General features: G+C 32.3%; 1 protein-coding gene across 1 annotated transcript in view; it reads left to right on the top strand.

Moving 5' to 3' along the window:
* Positions 1–20,232, top strand: part of LOC140437333 (glutamate receptor ionotropic, kainate 2-like) — an 83,451-nt gene that overhangs the window by 8,166 nt on the left and 55,053 nt on the right. The window contains exons 2-7 of the mRNA XM_072526807.1: positions 2,185–2,337; positions 7,933–8,121; positions 8,197–8,365; positions 15,421–15,562; positions 15,637–15,804; positions 18,273–18,416. Coding sequence (XP_072382908.1) covers positions 2,185–2,337; positions 7,933–8,121; positions 8,197–8,365; positions 15,421–15,562; positions 15,637–15,804; positions 18,273–18,416 — 965 coding nt within the window. The remainder of the gene's footprint in view (positions 1–2,184; positions 2,338–7,932; positions 8,122–8,196; positions 8,366–15,420; positions 15,563–15,636; positions 15,805–18,272; positions 18,417–20,232) is intronic.

Raw genomic sequence — 20,232 nt, 5'->3', positions numbered from 1 at the left:
TTAATATTTTGTAGTTACCATACTGATCACTAACCAATGCATCACTGTTGGTTTCATTACCGATATACTGACGTCATATTGGAGCTGATAATGGACTTTCCCCGTTTATTGTACCTGATCCCATTTTAGCCATTTACAATAAGAAGGGTATGTGTACTTCTCTGGAATTAGCAGCTGAATATACCACAGGTGCAATTACGTAATTTTAGTGAATAATTTTATGAAAATTTCGAACAGTGATTGTGTTCGCCTTCTTCTCTAGTTTTCTAATTTGATATCCTCATAAAATTTAACTAGCGATTCCGTATTCCAAAGCAATAATAAGTGTATCATCTAATAGTTCTGATTTTGTTAGTCGTAATGATTTCAGTAATTCGCTTTTTCTCAAACAATTAATAAACGTGTCAATCGCTATTTTTTTCTGGGTAAGCTACCCGCACTATACCAATAACGTCTGCTTCAAATGCTTCTCCTCTATGAATTTCTATTCTATTCAACGTCGCAGATGTACTTTGTATACTTGTAGATGAGTATCTCCATAGCGTTAAATAAAGTCTGAAAACCTGAAAAAGATCATCTCGCCAAAGACCATCACCTCGTAAAACCACAATCAAGAAAATAGCGTTTTTTTTCTGGCTAATGGTTGGCTAGTTGGCCAATGGATGGCTATATATACTTAAATCACCATTGATGGGAAGTCTTTTGACTTTATGTTTCTTAGTTAAATATGAGGAAGTTGTATTGTAAAAGATAATTTGATGATTTTTTATATGTTAAACAACGTAATAAACTTTGGTGTATTAAATTAGGAAGTTATTCTCGCAAACACTTCTGCTGAAGCGGTTTCTAGCAAAATCGGCATAATATTATTATTTTTTTTTGAAGTTATACTTCTATACGCGCGCTCCACGTTGGAAATTTGTATGGGAGTGAATCTGTGAAACCATTACATATGTAAGATAATGAGTAAGAGAGAGACAGAAGATATATTTTCTCTCTCTTCCTCTCTCAAATATAAAAATGTTCCTTTTGTATATATAATTTAATATTATATAAATATATTATATAAAGATATATATACATATAATATTATACATATAATAAAATATTTAATTTAATTTAATATTATTTAATATTATTATTTATGTGATATATTTTGTATTATTTATTAAATGTTCATAATTATATTATTGTTTTGTATTTCAAAATAATAATCTCAATAAATCACTGTATGATCCAGAACTGTCAATTTTGAAATACATGTGTGTTATGTCCTCGGTAGTGTAGTAGTCAGTATCCCCGCCTGTCACGCGGGAGACCGGGGTTCTATTCCCAGTCGGGTAGGACTTTTTTGTTGTTATTACATTATTGTCATTTTTAAATACTTATGGATATTGCATTTTAATTTGTATTGTATTATTATATGGAATTATGTTGCACTGTATTGTAGTGTATTTTTTTTATGTATATTATTGTCATTTTTAAATACTTATTAATATGGCAGTTTAATTTATATTGCATTATTTTAGGTCTAAATTTTGATATTTTAAATATAATTTTACCGTTTTCTAAAATAAAATTAGAAAACTTTTCTAACAACGAAAAACAAACTTGTACTAAATATAAGCAAAAGCCTAGCTCGTATATGGAACTTGCTTTGCTAAAAGACAGTTCAAATCGAGAAAAGCATATCTACAATAATACTCATAACATTTTATGCCCAAACACAAATGCTGAACAAGATGAAAATACAATTGTATTATTATATTAATAACAAAATAAACAATGAATTTTACTGCAGAGTATGTGTAAAAAAAATTGCATTCAACTCCTTTCATACATATATGAAAATAAAAATATACATTTTCATCAAAATATTGATTCAATCCTTCATTGTTAGTAAGTTGTTATTAATTCTGTTTCTCTTTCTGATATGTCTTACCTATAGAATTACATATGTAATGATTGTGCAGATTGACTCCCAAATAAATTTGTAACGGCGAATGCGTGTATAGAAGTGTAACTTCCACCGGCAGTCCCACTGGACTGCCACACCCGTTTTTTCTTTAAAAAGAAATTAGTGGACCCTCACTTATTATGATTTTAATAACTATTTTTTTAATTTTAAACAAAGAAATATATTTATTTGATTATTTAGTAGATATAAGATAAGATGTGTTTTAGGAATAATCTTTAATGAGATGCCAAATGAAGCTGAATATCCATTGAATGACACAATTATCAGAACTAATATCATCGAAAAACATTCGCCGATATATCTTGCTGCTAATATACAAACCGTTTCCAAGACTGATATATTTGATACTTCAAAAGTCGGTAAGTTTAACCAAAATACATTCTTTTGAGATAAAATTGGGTGATTCAAAAATCATAAATATATTTTTGAAAGATATAATTTTTATAATCGATAAAATAGATTAAACGGAAGAAAACGAAATTTACAAAGAAGAGTGAATTGTGAGGTAAAGAAGCTAAAGTAAAAATTCTCAAGATTCTCAGTAGAAATGGAGCACCACATTTATGTAGGTCAAAAGATGGTATGGAATATGCTAAGAAGAAGAATACAAACAAACATTACAAAACTTGAAACCTCGACAGAACACTTCAATAATATGTACAATGACACGGAGATATACACCAAAGAATAATACCAAAATAATATAGATGGTAAAGAAGATACAGACAGAAGATATACCTAGTGAAGTAGTACAGCTTGTCAAATTTAAGGTGATACTTGACAAATTTGTCCACTTGCGTAGAAAATTAAGTGAGAACACATTCGGAGGAAAAGAGATACATAATGCGCTCGGTGTCTTCGCCTCGTTGGTACCCTCCATACTACAAGTTTACAGAGAGTGACCTTATTTATTAATGGAACTTCTATGATATGTCTATATTGTATGTTATTTTGACGTTTTAATTTTTGCTTCGGAAATTTTTCTCAAAATACAAAATATTTTGTTTTTGTTACTTGGTAAAAAAATTCTTCTAATAATTATATTTTATTTGACTCATTAATATTGACCGAATTTTTTCGAACACTTCTATAAATGTCTCGTTCTGTAATTTTATAAGAGGAATATTGGCAGAGATGAAAGCTTTACATTTGCGTTACAGTAAACTGTATAAGAATAAAAGAACAGTAGTTCTAAATTTTAGTAAGTCATAAATATTTTAATCTGTTGTTTATTTCTTTACAATAGAATAATATCAGCCCCGTTGGGATGGCTGTCAACATCCGGTATTTAGGTACTAAACTGTATAACTTCATTAACTTTCCCGAATATTTTATTTTTGTAAGGAGATTTTGTAGAAATATATCGAATAAAATATATCTCAAATAGTGACTGAGTTGTCAATATGAATAAGTCAGATAAAATAAAATTATTAGAAGATTTTTTTTACCAAGTAACAAAAACAAAATTTGTTTAATTTATTGGTATTTCGTATTTTGAGTTAACGATTTCCAAAGTGGAACTCGAAACTTCAAAATAAACTTATTTTAAATTAAAATTGTGGCTTATTCCCAATAAAAATAGTAAATTACATTAATATGCCACAAGAAAATAGCCTAAGAATAATTTTTAGTTTAAATAAACACACACACACACACACACACACACACACACACACAAGCGTACAACCCAGCTCCCACAGAGATATGTGTGTTCCAATGGAATAGTGGGACCCACATGTCTGAAGATCAAAGCGGTCACACTCCCTTTGAGTGGTACCTATCTGACCCACAAGCTATCCTTCCACCCCTCCCCCTCGCAACACATAACGAAAGAGGAGACTGTACTCATTTTTTACTTTGGAGACGCTGTTTAATAGAACATCTTCCGTATGTGGTTAAGCCACCTAATTTTAGGGGTAGCTAGAAGAGCTTTTCTCCCTTTGGATGACTAACAACTGAATGACTACTTGGGACTTATGCCCCCTAAATGTGTTGTCCAGACAGTGGGCCATCGACCTGGGTCGATGTCTCGCTGTCCAAACTCGTGTGTTCGGTCACTCAGTCGTCGAATTGGCAAAATGAATTTTGTTTTCCTCGGCGACTGGGTGCCCAAAAGGCCTGTCCATCCGCCCACGTCTGTCGGTACGTGACCTCAATGCTCAGTTTACGCGTCCTTCAGAAAGGTGTTTCGGTACCAGATTTAAATGCCAAACATGCGTTTTTTATGAACCCCATTTGGCCGCCGGCGTGAACAATAATCTTTGGACACTGGCTTGTGCAAACCTTCGGTGGTATTGTCTCCTCAGTATCTGTCATGGGTATGAGAGAAATGAATATAAGTTTCATCCATGTAAATTATGGGCCGATTTTCTTCCCTATATTGTTTAATATCTCTGAGAAACTTTCTCCGGAGCCGTTGTATATCGGGTTTTTCCATTAGGATTTTCCTGTTATTCTTCGCCTTCTTCCATCGAAATCCCATATCTCTCATCACTTTTCTCCAAGTTTCATGCGACCCTGTATAAATATTGTCTTCATTAATTTTTTTTGTTATATGTCGCAATGTAGGAACTTGTTTTTCCGTGACATAATAATTTCTTATTATACGCCGAAGTAAACCTTTGTCAAAATTGCCCAAGTTGGATTTGGGGCAGTTGGGGCAGATTTCATTCTTTTGTTAGGCGTCAAAAATGATTAGCAGCTTCTTCTATATTCTTCATTTCACGAGAGATCCGTTTTATAGTGACTATACTTACTCCCGTTGCTAAAGAAGTACTCTCTTGAACTTTTCTAAAATCTTTAACATGCGGATTTTGCATCGCTTCTCTCTGCATAAAAATAATTACATTTGCTATTACCTACCTCGTTTGTCCAGACAAGACTTTGCCTTCTAATTTTGAAAGAAAATCCATGTTTATAATTTGAAATACTTAACAATAATTATTTAAAAAGTCAAATCTATTGTAATACGATATTTCTTCAACACACAGTAACTTTAAACATGAGTAAAATAAAAAAAACTTTGTCGCAGACTATACAAGTACCTTGCACTTCGAAGGGCCAAGAAATAATAAGGACGAATTATTATGTTGTGGTCGAATGCGCATCGTGGGTGGAGCTTAATTTCAAATCAGCCAAGTATCACGTTAAATTTGACAAGCAATACAAATAGCAATCAATAAAATGAAAAAAAAAATTTAAAAAAAACTGCTTATTGATACTGATGGTATCAATACCGAGCTTATTAAGGACCGAGAACATAAATTAAATACCATAGGATGTTACATAGATTAACAGAAATCCCCGTGTAAAAAATAACTTTGTGATAAAATTAAATATCATTCAGCAAAAAGCAGTAAACAATGCGTACAACGAACAAACAGTAAACAAAATTTTAATCCAAAAACTGAATAAGCAAGCCTTAAAATTAATCTTTCTACCACCAGGGAAAAAACCCATTATCTTTTGGTTGACTACAAATACAGGCCACATATCAATAAAAATAGCCAAACACCAAACGCCAAACATAAAAAATAAAGGAATAATACCAGCTTTCACAACAATCAATAACTTAATTAAATATATAAAGAATAACAAGACCCAAAAGCAAATTCACTTACACAGTGGTGTATACAGATTTACATGTGGTAACTTCCCAAAAACTTCGGTCAAACATCGGTCAAACTGGCAGAATTTTTAAAAAACGTACAGCAGAACGCAAAAGGGCTTTCAATAATGTAAAGACAGATCTACGTACGCACTTCACCTTCTAGATCATAATCATTATTTTAATGACCAATTTCAAATTCTTTGTAGTCAAAATAAAGACCCTAAGCTATCTTCACTATCATTTTTATTTAGGTGAAACATCAAGACCATTTAATGTTAGAATAGGTAAACATTAATCTTATATTAAAAATAGAGAATTTGGTAGATCTCAAATATGTAAACATGCTTGGGAAAATGAACATACGGTTCAATGGAAAGATTCAATTATAATCCTGAAAGAAACACATGGCAAAAAGAGAAAAATCAAAGAATCAGCTCTAATTATGCTAAATGAGACCAATTGCGTCGCAAATTCTTCGGCAGAGTGCAGTAGGATCTATTTACCAATATTGTAACGAATATTTTGCCTACCATACAGGGTATTACTAAAAGGTGTTGGAAATTGGGGACAGAAATTACTGGGGTAGAGATAGAGCAAGCAAAATAAATCGAAACTTGGGGAAACGAACACTCAGGGTTTATTTGGAGAACTGAGTAGTGGATAAGTGAACAACAAGGGGACTGAAATGGGGTAACTACCAAAATGAAATAAAGAGGTACTTACATAAGTCTCCTGGACAAACAAAACACAAGAAGGTTCCCAAGCTATTTAAAATAAGGACGCCGCTTTGAAGAATATTCTTGCTGGATGAAAGAAAAGGTTCTTTCTTACTAAAACACAAAAAGGGGTTAGAAACTTTTTTTAACAAAAGAAATAAACAAATTTGTTTAGGGAAAAAATTAAATATTTATCGCTCTCACCACAAATAGTTACAAAAGTAAATGGTACAAAAATACTATATTAATATTGACAAAGATAAATACCAAAATAACAAAGAAAAACACTTTCTATGTCCTATCCGTTTACAAACTCTAGAAGTTGGAGATACTACAAGAATTTACAATTGTTACTGGGCGTTAATTTGTAGCAGAAATAAATTATTACAAATGAAGAAATATCTTTTTAAGTGAAACTATGCATAGAGGTTAACCTTTTAAATAAAAACAAACAAAAACAACATCTCTATTATGATTAGGTATTTACCAAATGTCAAAAAAGTAAAGCTAGCTGTCAGATGTCAATATTAAATTTTAAAACAGAACAACTAATATAACAGCTAGATCAAGACCACATCCTAGCATCTACAATTTTAATTATTACAATTTCTTAAATTGTTATGAAAACAATTATTATTAGAAAATGTTTATTTTTCCTTTAAAAAACAAATACAAAAGTTACCTGGATTTCACTAAAATTTCTGGGGTTAGAAACTGGACTTACTAAAATTTCTGGGGGTGGTAACTGGACTTACACTCTCTGCCACACGAACAAATTCATCTCCAAACTGCGAAAAAGCCTGGGATGACAACTAGGGACAAACAAAACGAGGATGGAAGCTGCTGGGCTAAATGGAAACATGTGGTTATCCTTCAAAGTTGTTTTAAACGCTGTTTTACAAATATCTCAGATGAGAGACGGCATGGAAAATAAAACAGTGATTACTCGTTCAAAATTGACACATTACATTAAGTATAATTCACTTTTTTCAACAAATTTGCCGGTTTTTAACGCCGACACTCACAGCGTCTTGACTGTTTAACGATTCTTCCAAACCTCTATAATTGAATTATTAACTGCTCACCAAACTCTCCCAGGAACGCAACTCAACAAAATTGACAATATCATTTTAAAGTCACCTATTTTAAAATGCTTAATATAATATGTCTAAATTGTCAGTATGAATGAGTCAGATAAAATTAAATTATTACAAGAATTTTTCACCAAGTAAAAAAAACAAAATTTATTTAATTTATTAATGTTTGTATTTTGAGAACGATTTAAAAACGTCAAAATAAACTTATATTAAACTTATATTGTGGGTTATTTCCAACGAAAATAGTAATTTCATTAATATGCCACAAGAAAATAGCTTTTGAAGAGATGAAAAAAAGGATGATACTGGTTTCCTGCATACAATACTTCATTAAAGACAGCAACGATAGGTATTTTATTCCAAATTAAAAATTCATGCTAGTATAATTGAGTTGTGCACCTAATTTATTGTAGTATTTGTTCATTCAAGTATCTAAGTATTTTAATACCAAAGGGTTACCATCTTAGAAAGATATACATTATTATATCTTAGAATAAGTTTAAAATGTTAACCAAATACTGTATTTTTCAGTTTGTAATCTAGTAGATGATGGTATCGTCGCCGTTTTCGGCCCACCTACGTCCGTCACAAGCCCTGTGATCGAATCAACTTGTAAGAGCCTGAACATCCCCTACATAGTAACTTCATGGAGAAAAACTAATTTTGACGAATCGGATGTATTTTTGAATTTCTATCCAGATGCCGACAAACTGGCCAAAGGTACGATGGTAAGATATAAATGAGATATAATTAATTTATAACTCCAGTGTTATAACAAACTCTATTTCTCTGAAGGTATTGCTGAAGTAGTAAAGAGTCTAGAGTGGATAGGTTTTATTATTTTATATGAAGACGAAGAAGGTCTAGTTAAATTACAGGAAGTTCTGAAACTTCAAAATGTTGAGAAAATTGATAATCAAGATTATATACGTGTTGAACAACTCACCAATGGACCTGATTATAGGTAGGTAACCATTTAAGATCTTTTTTTTAAACAATTCATATTTTTATATTTTATTTACTTTATTGCTTTTAATAACATAGTTACATAGCAAAGGTATTATAATTAAACACCAAACATATCGTATCTCCAAGAAAATAAAGAACAAAACTATACAATAACAAGATTTCCAATTCAAAATAGAGTATCTATATCATTTATTGATTATAAATGCCCTGAGTTTAAGCACACTCGAGATAAAATTAAAAATTGCTTTAGCCTAATCAGTTTTTGAATTGTCAAGAGAAAGAACAAACTTATTTAAATTGGATAAACAGTCTTCACTTTCAGGTTTCATTGATGCATAAATTGCAAAATTAAATAAAATATGTTCGATTATCTTAAACTCTCTACTATTACAAATAGTGCAAATTACATTTGGACTGATGCTGTAAGTCGCTCCACTAAGAGAACGGTAAAATTATTATAAAAAGTTAAAAATAATAATTTCGGCATTTAAGCGCAATCGACTGGCCGCTATTTTTACTAGGAGTGACGCTTTTGTTTTATTTAGAGAAGAATAGCTTAGTGTATCCCAGGTTTCTTCAGCATTGATTAAGAGAATTAAGTTTTTAATTTGTAGAGCCCAATTAGATTTTTCTGGGAGATTAGTAAGCGCACATTGACGTAGAAAGCAAATTTTAAGAAGTTGATTATTATACATTTTTATAATTTTCAGTAACCAGTTAAAGCATCATTTAAATACATTGTATACAATTTTAACAGGGTCAGTTTCTAATCTATAATAACAACGTAGTCTATGGTGTTTCAAAGGTAAAATTAAAATTCTTTTAAAAAACTGGATATGAATTTTCTTCACAATGTCATAATATCGAAGTTCGAAGTTACAAATAAATACGTCACCGATGAATACTAACATTATACAAGTCTATGCACCCACAGCAGACTACAGTGATGAGGAAATATTAGAATTTTACAAACAAATAAGCAACCTTATGAGAGATATACCGAGACATGAACTCCTTATAGTCATGGGAGATTTCAATGCTAAAATAGGTAACGGAAAAGAAGGGCAACATATTGGTCCTTATGAATTAGGAGAAAGAAATCAACGAGGAGAAAAAGTGAGTATCTTTACAGCTGAACATGACATTTTACAAACTACCACCTAGACGCCTGTATACGTGGAAATCACCTAGAGACAACGGATAAGAAGTTATTATAAGAAACCGAATAGACTATATACTTGTTAACAAAAGATATCGAAATAGTTTCAACAGTGTTAAAACTTACCCAGGCGCTGATATTTAATCTGACTACAATTCTTTAGTGGGAGTGTATAGAACCAATTTAAAGAAAACACAAGGAAAAACTGTAAAAAAACATGACATGAGAAAACTGAAATGTAGTGAAGTAAAAGAAATAGCAAAACAATATATAGAAAATTCAAAGAAATCGATAATACAACGGAGAGCACAGAAGAGAAGATAGAATCCCTTAATAAAACGATAGACGACATTAAAGACAATTTTATGAATAACGAAGAAGGTAAGAATAAAACATGGATGACGACAGAAATTCTGCAGCTGATGGAAGAAAAAAGGAAAAACAAGAACAATAACTCTATGTATAAAACATTACAATGAGATATACAGAGAAAGATCAGAGAAGCCAAACAGAAAGAACTGGACAAAAAATGGCAAGAAATCGAAATTTTACAAAGTAAATACGTAAATACGACTTCAACGTGCATAAAAGGGTAAGAGAAATTACAGGCAAATGTAAAAACAGAAGAGTAAGTAAAGTTGTTAATGACAATGGATGGGTAATCGTGGACAAAGAGAGTATTAATAATACGTGAAAAAAATACATACGAACTTTATGTTTTGATGAGAGGGAGAACAAGTCCCCCACACCTACGGAAACAGGACCACCTATACTGGTGGCAGAAATAAGAGCAGCCATAAGATCACTAAAAGGAGGAAGCGCTCCAGGCCCAGACGGAGTACAGTCTGAATTTCTTAAACTGCTTGATAATGAATCTTTAAAAATACTATGTAAGATCTTCAATAATATCTATGAAACAGGCAATATTCCAAAACATTGGCTAGTTTCAGAATTTTTACGTTACCAAAAAAATAGTAAGCAAAAAAGTGCGGGGAATATAGGCTAATAAGTCTATTGAGCCATACAATAAAACTTTTTCTTAAAATTATACATCGCAGAATATACAGGCTATGCGAAGAGAGAATACAAGACACTAAGACACACAGTTTGGATTCATGAAAGGCGTAGGTACGAGAGATGCACTGTTTAGTCTACAGGTATTATTCCAAAGATGCAGAGATATTACTTGCGATATCTACACCTGCTTTGTGGACTACAAAAAAGCATTTGACACAGTTCAACATCGAAAAATGATGGATGTTCTAACAAAAGCCCAAATAGATGATGAAGACCGGCGTATAATACAAAATTTATACTGTAAAAAATCAGCAACAATAAGAACAAATCTTGGAGATGAACCGACGGAAGCGATCCAGACTCTGCGAGGTGTTAAACAAGGATGTATACTTTTACCTATATTATTTAACCTATATTCAGAGAAAATATTTAGTGAAGCCTTGGAAAATTACGAACATGAAATCCTTTTAAATGGAGAACGCCTAAACAACATCCGCTATGCAGATGAAACCTTTATTTTTGCAGTTTAAACAGTTTACAGCAACTAATAAACAAAGTAAATGGAGTAAGTAAACGATTTGGACTACAAGTATTAAAAACATTACATATCAAAAATTAAATTTACGGTCATCAACAAAAATAAAATTAGAGACGTCCAACTGCTTATCCATAATACACCAGTGGACCGAGTAAAGCAGTTTACCTAGCTTCAAACAATAGTAAACGAACAATGGAATCACTCACAAAAAGTAAAATGTAGAATAGAGAAGGCAACGAGTGCATTATTCCAAAGCTTTTGATATGCTTGACCATGCTCTGTTCATTTCAATGTTTGAGTATATTGGTATGTCTAAGCAGGCATCTGATATACTATTCAGTTATCTCAATAATAGAAGTCAAGCTATTCATTATAATGATAAGACATATAACTATCTTATAGCAAACATAGAGGTACCACAGGGCTCTATATTGAGTCCCAAATTATTTAGTATATATACTTCAAACTTTCCTGCTAATATCTCTCCTGTAATCAGCACTAACACTACCTGGGTGGTTGGCAAGGTTAGCAACCTACCAATCGTAAAAAACAAATACTGCTCAAAGAAACAATGTACAGCCTCGGAACCGGATTGATACTATGAAGACTACTACGGCAAGAAATAAGGACAAGCGAAAAACATTCAAAACCCAGATGAGAATCACTACTTAGAATGCAAGGTGGAGAACAACAAGAACTGGGTAAGAAATAGAAGAGTAGAATGGAACGATCAAAGCCGAATGACAACAAATAGAGTAGTAAAGACGTCAAGAGACGGTTCCCCAATAGGAAGACGATCAGTAGGAAGACCACGAAAACGATGGAACGACAACTTACTGGAGGCATATTGAAAAACAGACAAAGTCATGTCTATATAAAAAGAAGAAGAAGTAATTACTATTTTGCTGATGACACTCAGATCTACTTATCCTTTAAACCTGATGAGTTTAAACATGCAGTGGCTGCAATTAATTAGGATTTAGAAAGAGTTTCTCAATTTTCTTCTAGCCATTGTCTTCGTCTTAATAACAATAAATCTGTAGGTATAGTTTTTGGTCCAGTGACACAAAGAGAAATATTTCTGAAAGATTTTGCTCATATGATCACCATTGATTGAATTGATTGATAGAATTTAAGGCAACTGTCAAAAACTTAGGCTTACATATAGATCAAAACTTAAGATTTGATGGTCATATAAACAAGTGCTTGCAGAAAAGTTATGTAATTTTGAAATTTATATTCCAATCTCGTCATATATTGACTAAAGGCTTAAAAAAATTGCTGTGTGATACCTTGGTGTTATCACACTTTAATTATTGCGATACTACTTATAATTCATGTATTACAGAACGTGATAGTTATAGTACACAAAAAATGCAAAATTCCTGCCTTCGTTTGATACATGGTATCCGTAGAAATCAACCAATAAGTTACAAACTTAAAGAAACAGGTTGGTTAAGTATGAAACTCAGACGACATTTTCATTCAGCTTATCAATTCCAAAAAATTATTATTTTTAAAACCCCACCATATCTCTATAATAAAATAAAATTCCGTACTGACGTACATAATATTAACATTAGACATAAAAACACCATTTCTATCCCTTATCATCGTACACAGCACTACAAGCGATTCTTTACATATCATATAGCCCATGTTATGAATAATTATACCACTGCTCTCAATTTTACTCAAAACAAATTTAAAAAGTTCGTTTTTGAAAAATTACTTCATATTGTATAGGGTTTGATAACATACGTAATTATTGTTCTGAAGCTATTATTCCCATTTAAATAGTAATACGTAATTCTAGTGAGTAGAACTTACATTTAGGGCGCATATTAATTGAATGCTAATTTAAATTATTTTTAAATTTTTCTACATTTATTTAAAATAAAATTTATTTAATTTACATTTTGATTTCGTTTTTATATAAATATTAGTACTATTAATTGGTTACAATTCTAAATATTTTTTATTATTTGTTTGCCCAGGTTAGCTGAACAGACAGGATATATGTCAGTGCTTAGCACTGTACATTTCCTGATCTGAAACTCACCTAGAGCATTTTTAATTAATAATTAATTTATTTAAATTATTTAAATATTTATTAATATTATTTAAATAATATTACGTGATGAATAAAGGCCTTTATTATTATCCCAGATTTAGCCATACGGCTCACACTCCCGCTAAGGGGAAAATTCACTCATCCCAGATACCTACGGTATCAAAAGAATTGAGCTCTGGTGGGACTATTTCCGTGTTATCGAGCCCTAGGTGACTTATTATGCTGGAGTATCTCCCAAAAATTTTCGTACATATCTGGACGTCGCGAGGAGTACAGCTTTCTGGATGGCCTTATAAAGATGTTCATTTAGACCCAGCTATTTTATGTTGGCTAGGAAATTTTTGAGAATAACGCCAGTAGTAGATATAATAATAGGTACTGTCTGGCTACTTTCCATTCTCCACTGTCTCCTGATTTGTATTTCAAGATCTCTATACTTGGCGATCTTTTCGTTGTATTTACCACGCAAATTATTGGTGTTAGGTATCAGAAAATAAGTTCTTAAATGAGAAATTTGTTTATCCAATTAGTCACCTATATCTATAAGTCCTCTTCCCCCTTGATACCGCGGTAATTTGACAATATATTTCAGGTAATTTTTGGTTGGTATAACCTGATCCTGAATGGCAAGTAATGAACCTTCTGTTTCAGGGAACATCTTTCCTGATGTCAACCAATAGTTCAACGCTATATTATTGACATAGTCTTGACTGACTTCACTCGAATGTCGCCGCCCTTGTAGAGGTTTACCCATCCAAATGCGCATTTTTTCGCGCATTATTATTATTATCCAGATTTAGCCATACGGCTCACACTCCCTCTAAGGAGAAAATTCACTCATCCCAGATACCTACGGTATCAAAAGGATTGAGCTCTGGTGGGACTCTTTCCATGTTATCGAGTCCTAGGTGACTTATTATTATTATTATTATTATTATTATTACACACCCCAATTTTCTTATAAATTATGTCACGTGATCAATTCTTAGCTATTCTATGTGTGCTGCATTTCTCAATCAATGAGATATTTGACAAGAATGATAAGCTTTATAAAATTCGAGCATTCGTAGATTTTCTACGAAAAACCTTAAAAGCAAATTTTGTGCCTCCTAAAAGTTTCTGTTTAGATTAAAACCTTTTTTGTTCAAGGCTAAGTTGGGATTTAAACAGTATATTCCAAATAAAAGAAACCAGTTTGAAATAAGATTTTTTTAAATTTATTACTATAAGATTGGCTACATTTTGGATTTTCTAATATATACGGGTACCAATACGAAAATAAGAAATTGAGTGTTTTATGGATCATTGTTGAAACCCTGATGTTGTTAAAAAACCGCAAAAATTTGCGTCACTTACAGAAAAACTGAAGATGTCCAAAATGTTATTTAAACATTCAAGAAACATTTTATGCATAAAGTTTTGCGGCAAGAGAGACATTTATATGCTTACCACTAATCATAAAGTATCCATGAATCTTACAGGAAAAACTGATAAAAATCTGGACAACTAATTTTTAAATTAGAATATGTACGCTATAATATTAACATGGTGACAATGGATAAAACTGATATGTTACTAAATTGTGTGGAAACAGTACGGAAAACAACAAAATGGTACCGAAAAGAGTTTTTCATGCTCTTGATTTATGTGTTCTGAATACAGGAATGTAGACAGCTTTTGAAAAACTTCCATAATAATAGCGTTCAAGGCAGAGGTCTGGAGGTAAGTTTTAGGATGAAGGTAAATATAGTTAATTTACAGGGTACGACGAAGGGTTTCCAAACACTGATATTTTAATGACTTAAAAGGAGTTATAATATTCTTCCTTAGCGGTATGAAAATAAATGACGACTTGAAGGATTCAATTGTAGAACGTACTGCTGGTTTTCGTAAAGAATGTCCTAAATTAGTGTTTATCTAACACAATTTTTACTGTGGCTTTTAGCAGATAGCTTTTAGAGAAAGAAACACTTTAGTCTCAGGGTGCACTCTAACTCAATATTAAAAAATATTTATATCAGCATGTATAAAAAGCTGTTTATGAGGTTTTTCTGGGGAAACCACATAGCAAAACAATCTTAAAAGATCGACTCACTGAAAATGTTTTTGTTTCCGTTGAATTGTCAAAAAAAAAGGTTGGTTTGTGTTTAGATTTATTTGGATAACATTTTCAAAAAAAAATCTTATTGGCTCAGTATTATATAATTGTAGTCAATTTATCTGAATATTTAATTGTTGCATTTGTAATGAATTATGTTTTAGGCACATTTTCAAGAAATTTAAAAATTCTACTGAGAACAACGTCATACTTGATTGTAAAACTGAAAATATTTTACCAATATTAGCTCAAGCAAAATCATTAGACATGGTAGACATTCGATACAACTATTTTCTAACATCATTGGTAATTATTTTTATTATGTTTAGTTTATAATATTTATTATTGTATATATATAATATTTTTAATATATTCTTTAGGATGCCCATACGATTGACTTTTCTAGTCTGAATGTGACTGCAAATATTACTACAATTAGAATTTTTGATGCTGATAATGAGAACTTTTTCAGCGCAATACAAAAATGGAATATAGCGGCTGTTGAGTTTAACAGAAAAACCATGACTATTGATCCAGATACTTTAAAGGTAATATTTTTAATTATGTAAATATAAATTAAATCATCAACATTAGTAGTAGTAAAATCCTTCTTCTTCTTCAGCCTTAAGTAATCCACCTTTGGACATAGGTCTCCCCCAAATCAATCCAGTGTCTTCTATTTTGCACCACTTGCTTCCAGTTGTTTCCTCCGATCTTCTTAATGTCATTAGCCCATCTCATTTGTGGTCTTCCTCTGCTTCTCTAACCATGGCCTCCACTGTTGTATTTCGTGGTTCCATCTCTTATCTTTCAAGTAAAATCCTCGTCCTAGTAAAATCGTCTACAATGTCCTTCCACTTTAGCCTTCTTCTTCTACTGTTTCACAAAAGTAGTGATAAGACTTTAATCTTAGTTAGATAGTTACTTAGATAGTTTTTATTCTCACTTGACAGGTGTACTGCCCTCCTTTGCCTACCGATTTTTTGAGTTATATTACATTCCTGCCATCTGGCATTTCTTTATGTTTCTAATTTATCTCAAAGTTTTATATTAGGTAAATAACATCAAAACCAATCAATGGTGGCGAACCACCTCTGGTTTGGACTACTTAAACGGTGATTCTATCTGGACAAATTTCAAAACCCTAACAAAACAAAAAACATCTAACCCTTCTCCCCCTGTGGTGACCAATTAGATATTAAATTAAGGTCATCAAAAGGCCTAAGCCTTTAAAACACATCTTCAAAATATATTCACCCGCCCAAATGATTCAATATTTGACCAAGCGTTCCGTACCGCTACTAAAAGATCAATCGAAGAATTGCTCGAAACCACTTTCATAGATACTCCATTCACACGTTTGATCCACAAATAGTCCATGAGCATCCAGTCATGGCATCTGTGGACTAACAAACATTGGAGAACGACTGCCGTGGAGAACACTACGTTGATTGAAATCATCACTCACATCACTCAAAAATAAAATATCAAAACCCCTTTTTCTCTATGTTCAGAAAGTCTTTATCACACGTCAAGTCACGCATGCCCAACTATTGAAAAAACTACAAAACATTGGCTTGTCTATCTCATTTATTAAAGTACTCCATTCTTTTATCTCAGATAGGAGCATCAGGATAAGGTCAAAACCCACTATTAACATCCTTCATTCTCACACCATGAGTGCCCCAAGATTTCATTCTGGCACCTATACTGTACACAATATACAACAGTGACTTACCTAACCCTAGAAACACTAACACCATTACCCTACTTGATGCTGACGACACTGCTCTCGTAACAACAGTACGAGATACAGATGTAATTGCAAGGCATGCTCAAAATCACCTGAACCTTATCGATAGGTGGTGCCGGAGATGGAGAATAACAGCTAACCCAAACAAAATGCATCTCATCTCTTTAAAAGTGCAATACAGATCCAACAGATACAGATACAATGCAGATCGAACATACAGGATCACCAAAACACTAAACTGGAGACAATATCTGGTGACAAACCGTAACAATACTTATATATATAAGCAGTAAACCTCCTGACGTATACATTCGATTCCCTGAAGGCAACACTTGTTTTCAACCGTATCTAGATAAATACCTTAGTTAGAGCTTTGCACACGGTCAGAGAGGAATCGTATTTCAGGATTTAGGTTACAGTCTCAGCTGCCCTTAATGCGTAAACCTAGATCCAGTCAAACAACAAAACAAAAAATAAAATAATTCTGAAAAGGGCTGTTCTCCACGCCCTTTCTCCTCTGGATAACACCCTTCTCCCCAGTATACCAGACCACCAGCATTACCACAACCTCCACCACCAGTGATCCAAGGAAACTAGTGCCGCAACGTACAACCAAGAACACGTCCTGAAGAAGCACAAGAAAATGCTTAAACGGAATAACCAACACAAACAAACCCTTTGCATCACCCATTTCTAAGAAACAAACACGATGAGAACGAGATGAATGTTATATCGCCTTTTTAGATGACGTCTTCACAGATTGCATCAAATATTCTTCCTAAAGGTATTTCTTTTAAGGATCAGAAGATGATTTTCATCTTCTTTAGAAATGTCCATGTTTTCAATCCTTATTGTTTTCTATAAGTTATATGTGTCCTAGTCACTTATCGATATAGCATATAGTTTTAGAACAATACCAAGACCAATCACTTGGAAACGAGCCAAGTAAAGAACCAAGCCTTGTCCATATGGCTAAATTTTAGCCGTGGGATTAGCTATGCACGGAGAGATATCTAAAAAGAAACTCGTGATGATATCCCACGTTTGATTATTATTATTATTAACCCAATTTATTCTTTTTTTTTTATTTTAATTCCTATTCTATTTTTTGGCATTTTCATATACTTTATTATTTTTTCTAGGCGTCTTCTAAACACCTGCTATAATTTTTTGTTAATTGCCAATTAATAATTAAACCTAAGAAAAATTTTATTTTATGCTTATGAGAAAACGAATTGGTTTAAAATATTTCATGTTTTTTAGACTGAAACATTACTGTTTCATGATGCTCTGGTTTATTTATCTACTACATTAAAGGATATGCCTTATATTTCCAATGCAAAAGTAAACTGTTTTGGTATGGATATATACTTGGACGGTCCTGATATTATTAGATCAACAAAAGAGGTGAGTAAATACTTTATCTTGCATAATAAAACTTCCTCGATAAACTAAGAAAAATATTATCAAAAGGGTTTTATCAACAAATGAGATTATTCCATTTTATTTCATGGGTATACTCCCCTAATACTCCAGTGGATAGAGATGTCATACGACAATAAATTCCCCCTTGTAGGGGGAGGGAAGACCGATTTACCAAGAATCTGTACTCCATAGAAAAATATTTCAAAGAAGAAATATAGCTAAGATAATTTTCTACAAAAATGTCTATTAGCACTTTTTATGTAAAATGACGGGTTCTCTCAGAGCTTCAACAACGCTTGAAGCCACCAGCGATTTTAAATATCAGTTACGCGAGCGAAATTATGTTTTAAACTTTCCGTCGGTCGCAACTTACTCTTGTATAAAAGCTGTCACAATGTATCACAATGATACATCTAATTTTGACTTAAAATTACAGTAACAGCAATAGTTTCTGGATCAAGCGTAGTTGTAGATTACATCCAATAATTCATTATGTTTGTCCTTTTTTGTTTGTGTAAATACATTGTGATAACAAAAAAACTATTTGTGTATGTAAATCTGAAGACGTGACTTACGGGTAAAAAGCTATTGACAGCAACGGTCGCAATGTATCTGTTTGATACGTGACTATAAAATTTACTAACACGCAGTCAGATATATGTGGTGTTTTAGTTGTGTTTTTTATTATTTTTATAATTTATTCTTTTAGTAAGATTTAAAACATTTATATATTACCAAAAAACGATAACTTACATAAACATATAACCTGAGTACTCGTATAAAATGATTTGATTTCTTACATTATAAATTGGTAAAAATAAAATGTTGCTTCCTATATGACGCAAACATAAAATATATTATTTTCTTATAAACATTTTTATTTCCATTCATTGCGGTGCCGATCTGTCTCTTACGTGTCACTTGATTCTTCTTGTTCTTGTAACCCTGAGTGATATGATGTGCACGCTATATATCGTTTACAATTCTTGCAAATGGTTTTGTTCAACCTGGTCTTTCGTGATGTGTAACAGCGACGACGCTTTGTTTGAGCTACCTCTTCTGCAGCCACTAGTCCAGCTTCTTCATCAGGCTCTTCCGTCGGTCTAAATGTCGCGGCATATTATCGTGCACGTATAGTTTCCGGCACGTAGCGTTTCCAGTCGAGCAATCGGACTGCGCGTTCACATTTTCATACATAGAACGTTTCAATTTGGTTCGGTGAAGATATGATTTTCTTCGCTTTTCTCGAAAAAAATTATGTGCAATTGCTCTTCTACTTAACGATGAAGAAAGAAAAACTGTAGTAAAAAAAAAAGGTTTGAAGTACATCCAATGCTAAGAGAAAGGAAGTAGGAAGGTGAATACTGTACTTTATACAAAGAATTAATTGATGGCGATGAAAAAATATTATGGATATTTTAGAATGAATAGGATTCAGTTTGAATATGTTTTGAATTTAATTACACCTTCAGTTAAAAAACAAAATACTACATTTAATGAAGCCATACATATCAAACCAAAAAGTATTTTTAAAAAGAGGAGGTATCACTTCCGTACAAAAATCCTAATTGTTTATCACTTCCATGATTAATTGTCACAAAGCAATAAAAACACATGCATAAAGGACAAAATAGCCTCGAAAACTGTTTTTTTAAATACTTTGTATCAAAATCAAACAAATACCTAAATAAACAACGAGGGAAAAACGACGGACATCTAATTCACATTATCCGTACCATTCGGTTACGACTTGTTACGTAACCGTCGGCATCAGTAAAATATTGTTTTCGAATATACT

This window comes from Diabrotica undecimpunctata, chromosome 3 (genome assembly GCF_040954645.1).
Source record: "Diabrotica undecimpunctata isolate CICGRU chromosome 3, icDiaUnde3, whole genome shotgun sequence".
Lineage (NCBI taxonomy): Eukaryota > Metazoa > Arthropoda > Insecta > Coleoptera > Chrysomelidae > Diabrotica > Diabrotica undecimpunctata.
This window is presented reverse-complemented; position numbering and strand designations above follow the sequence as displayed.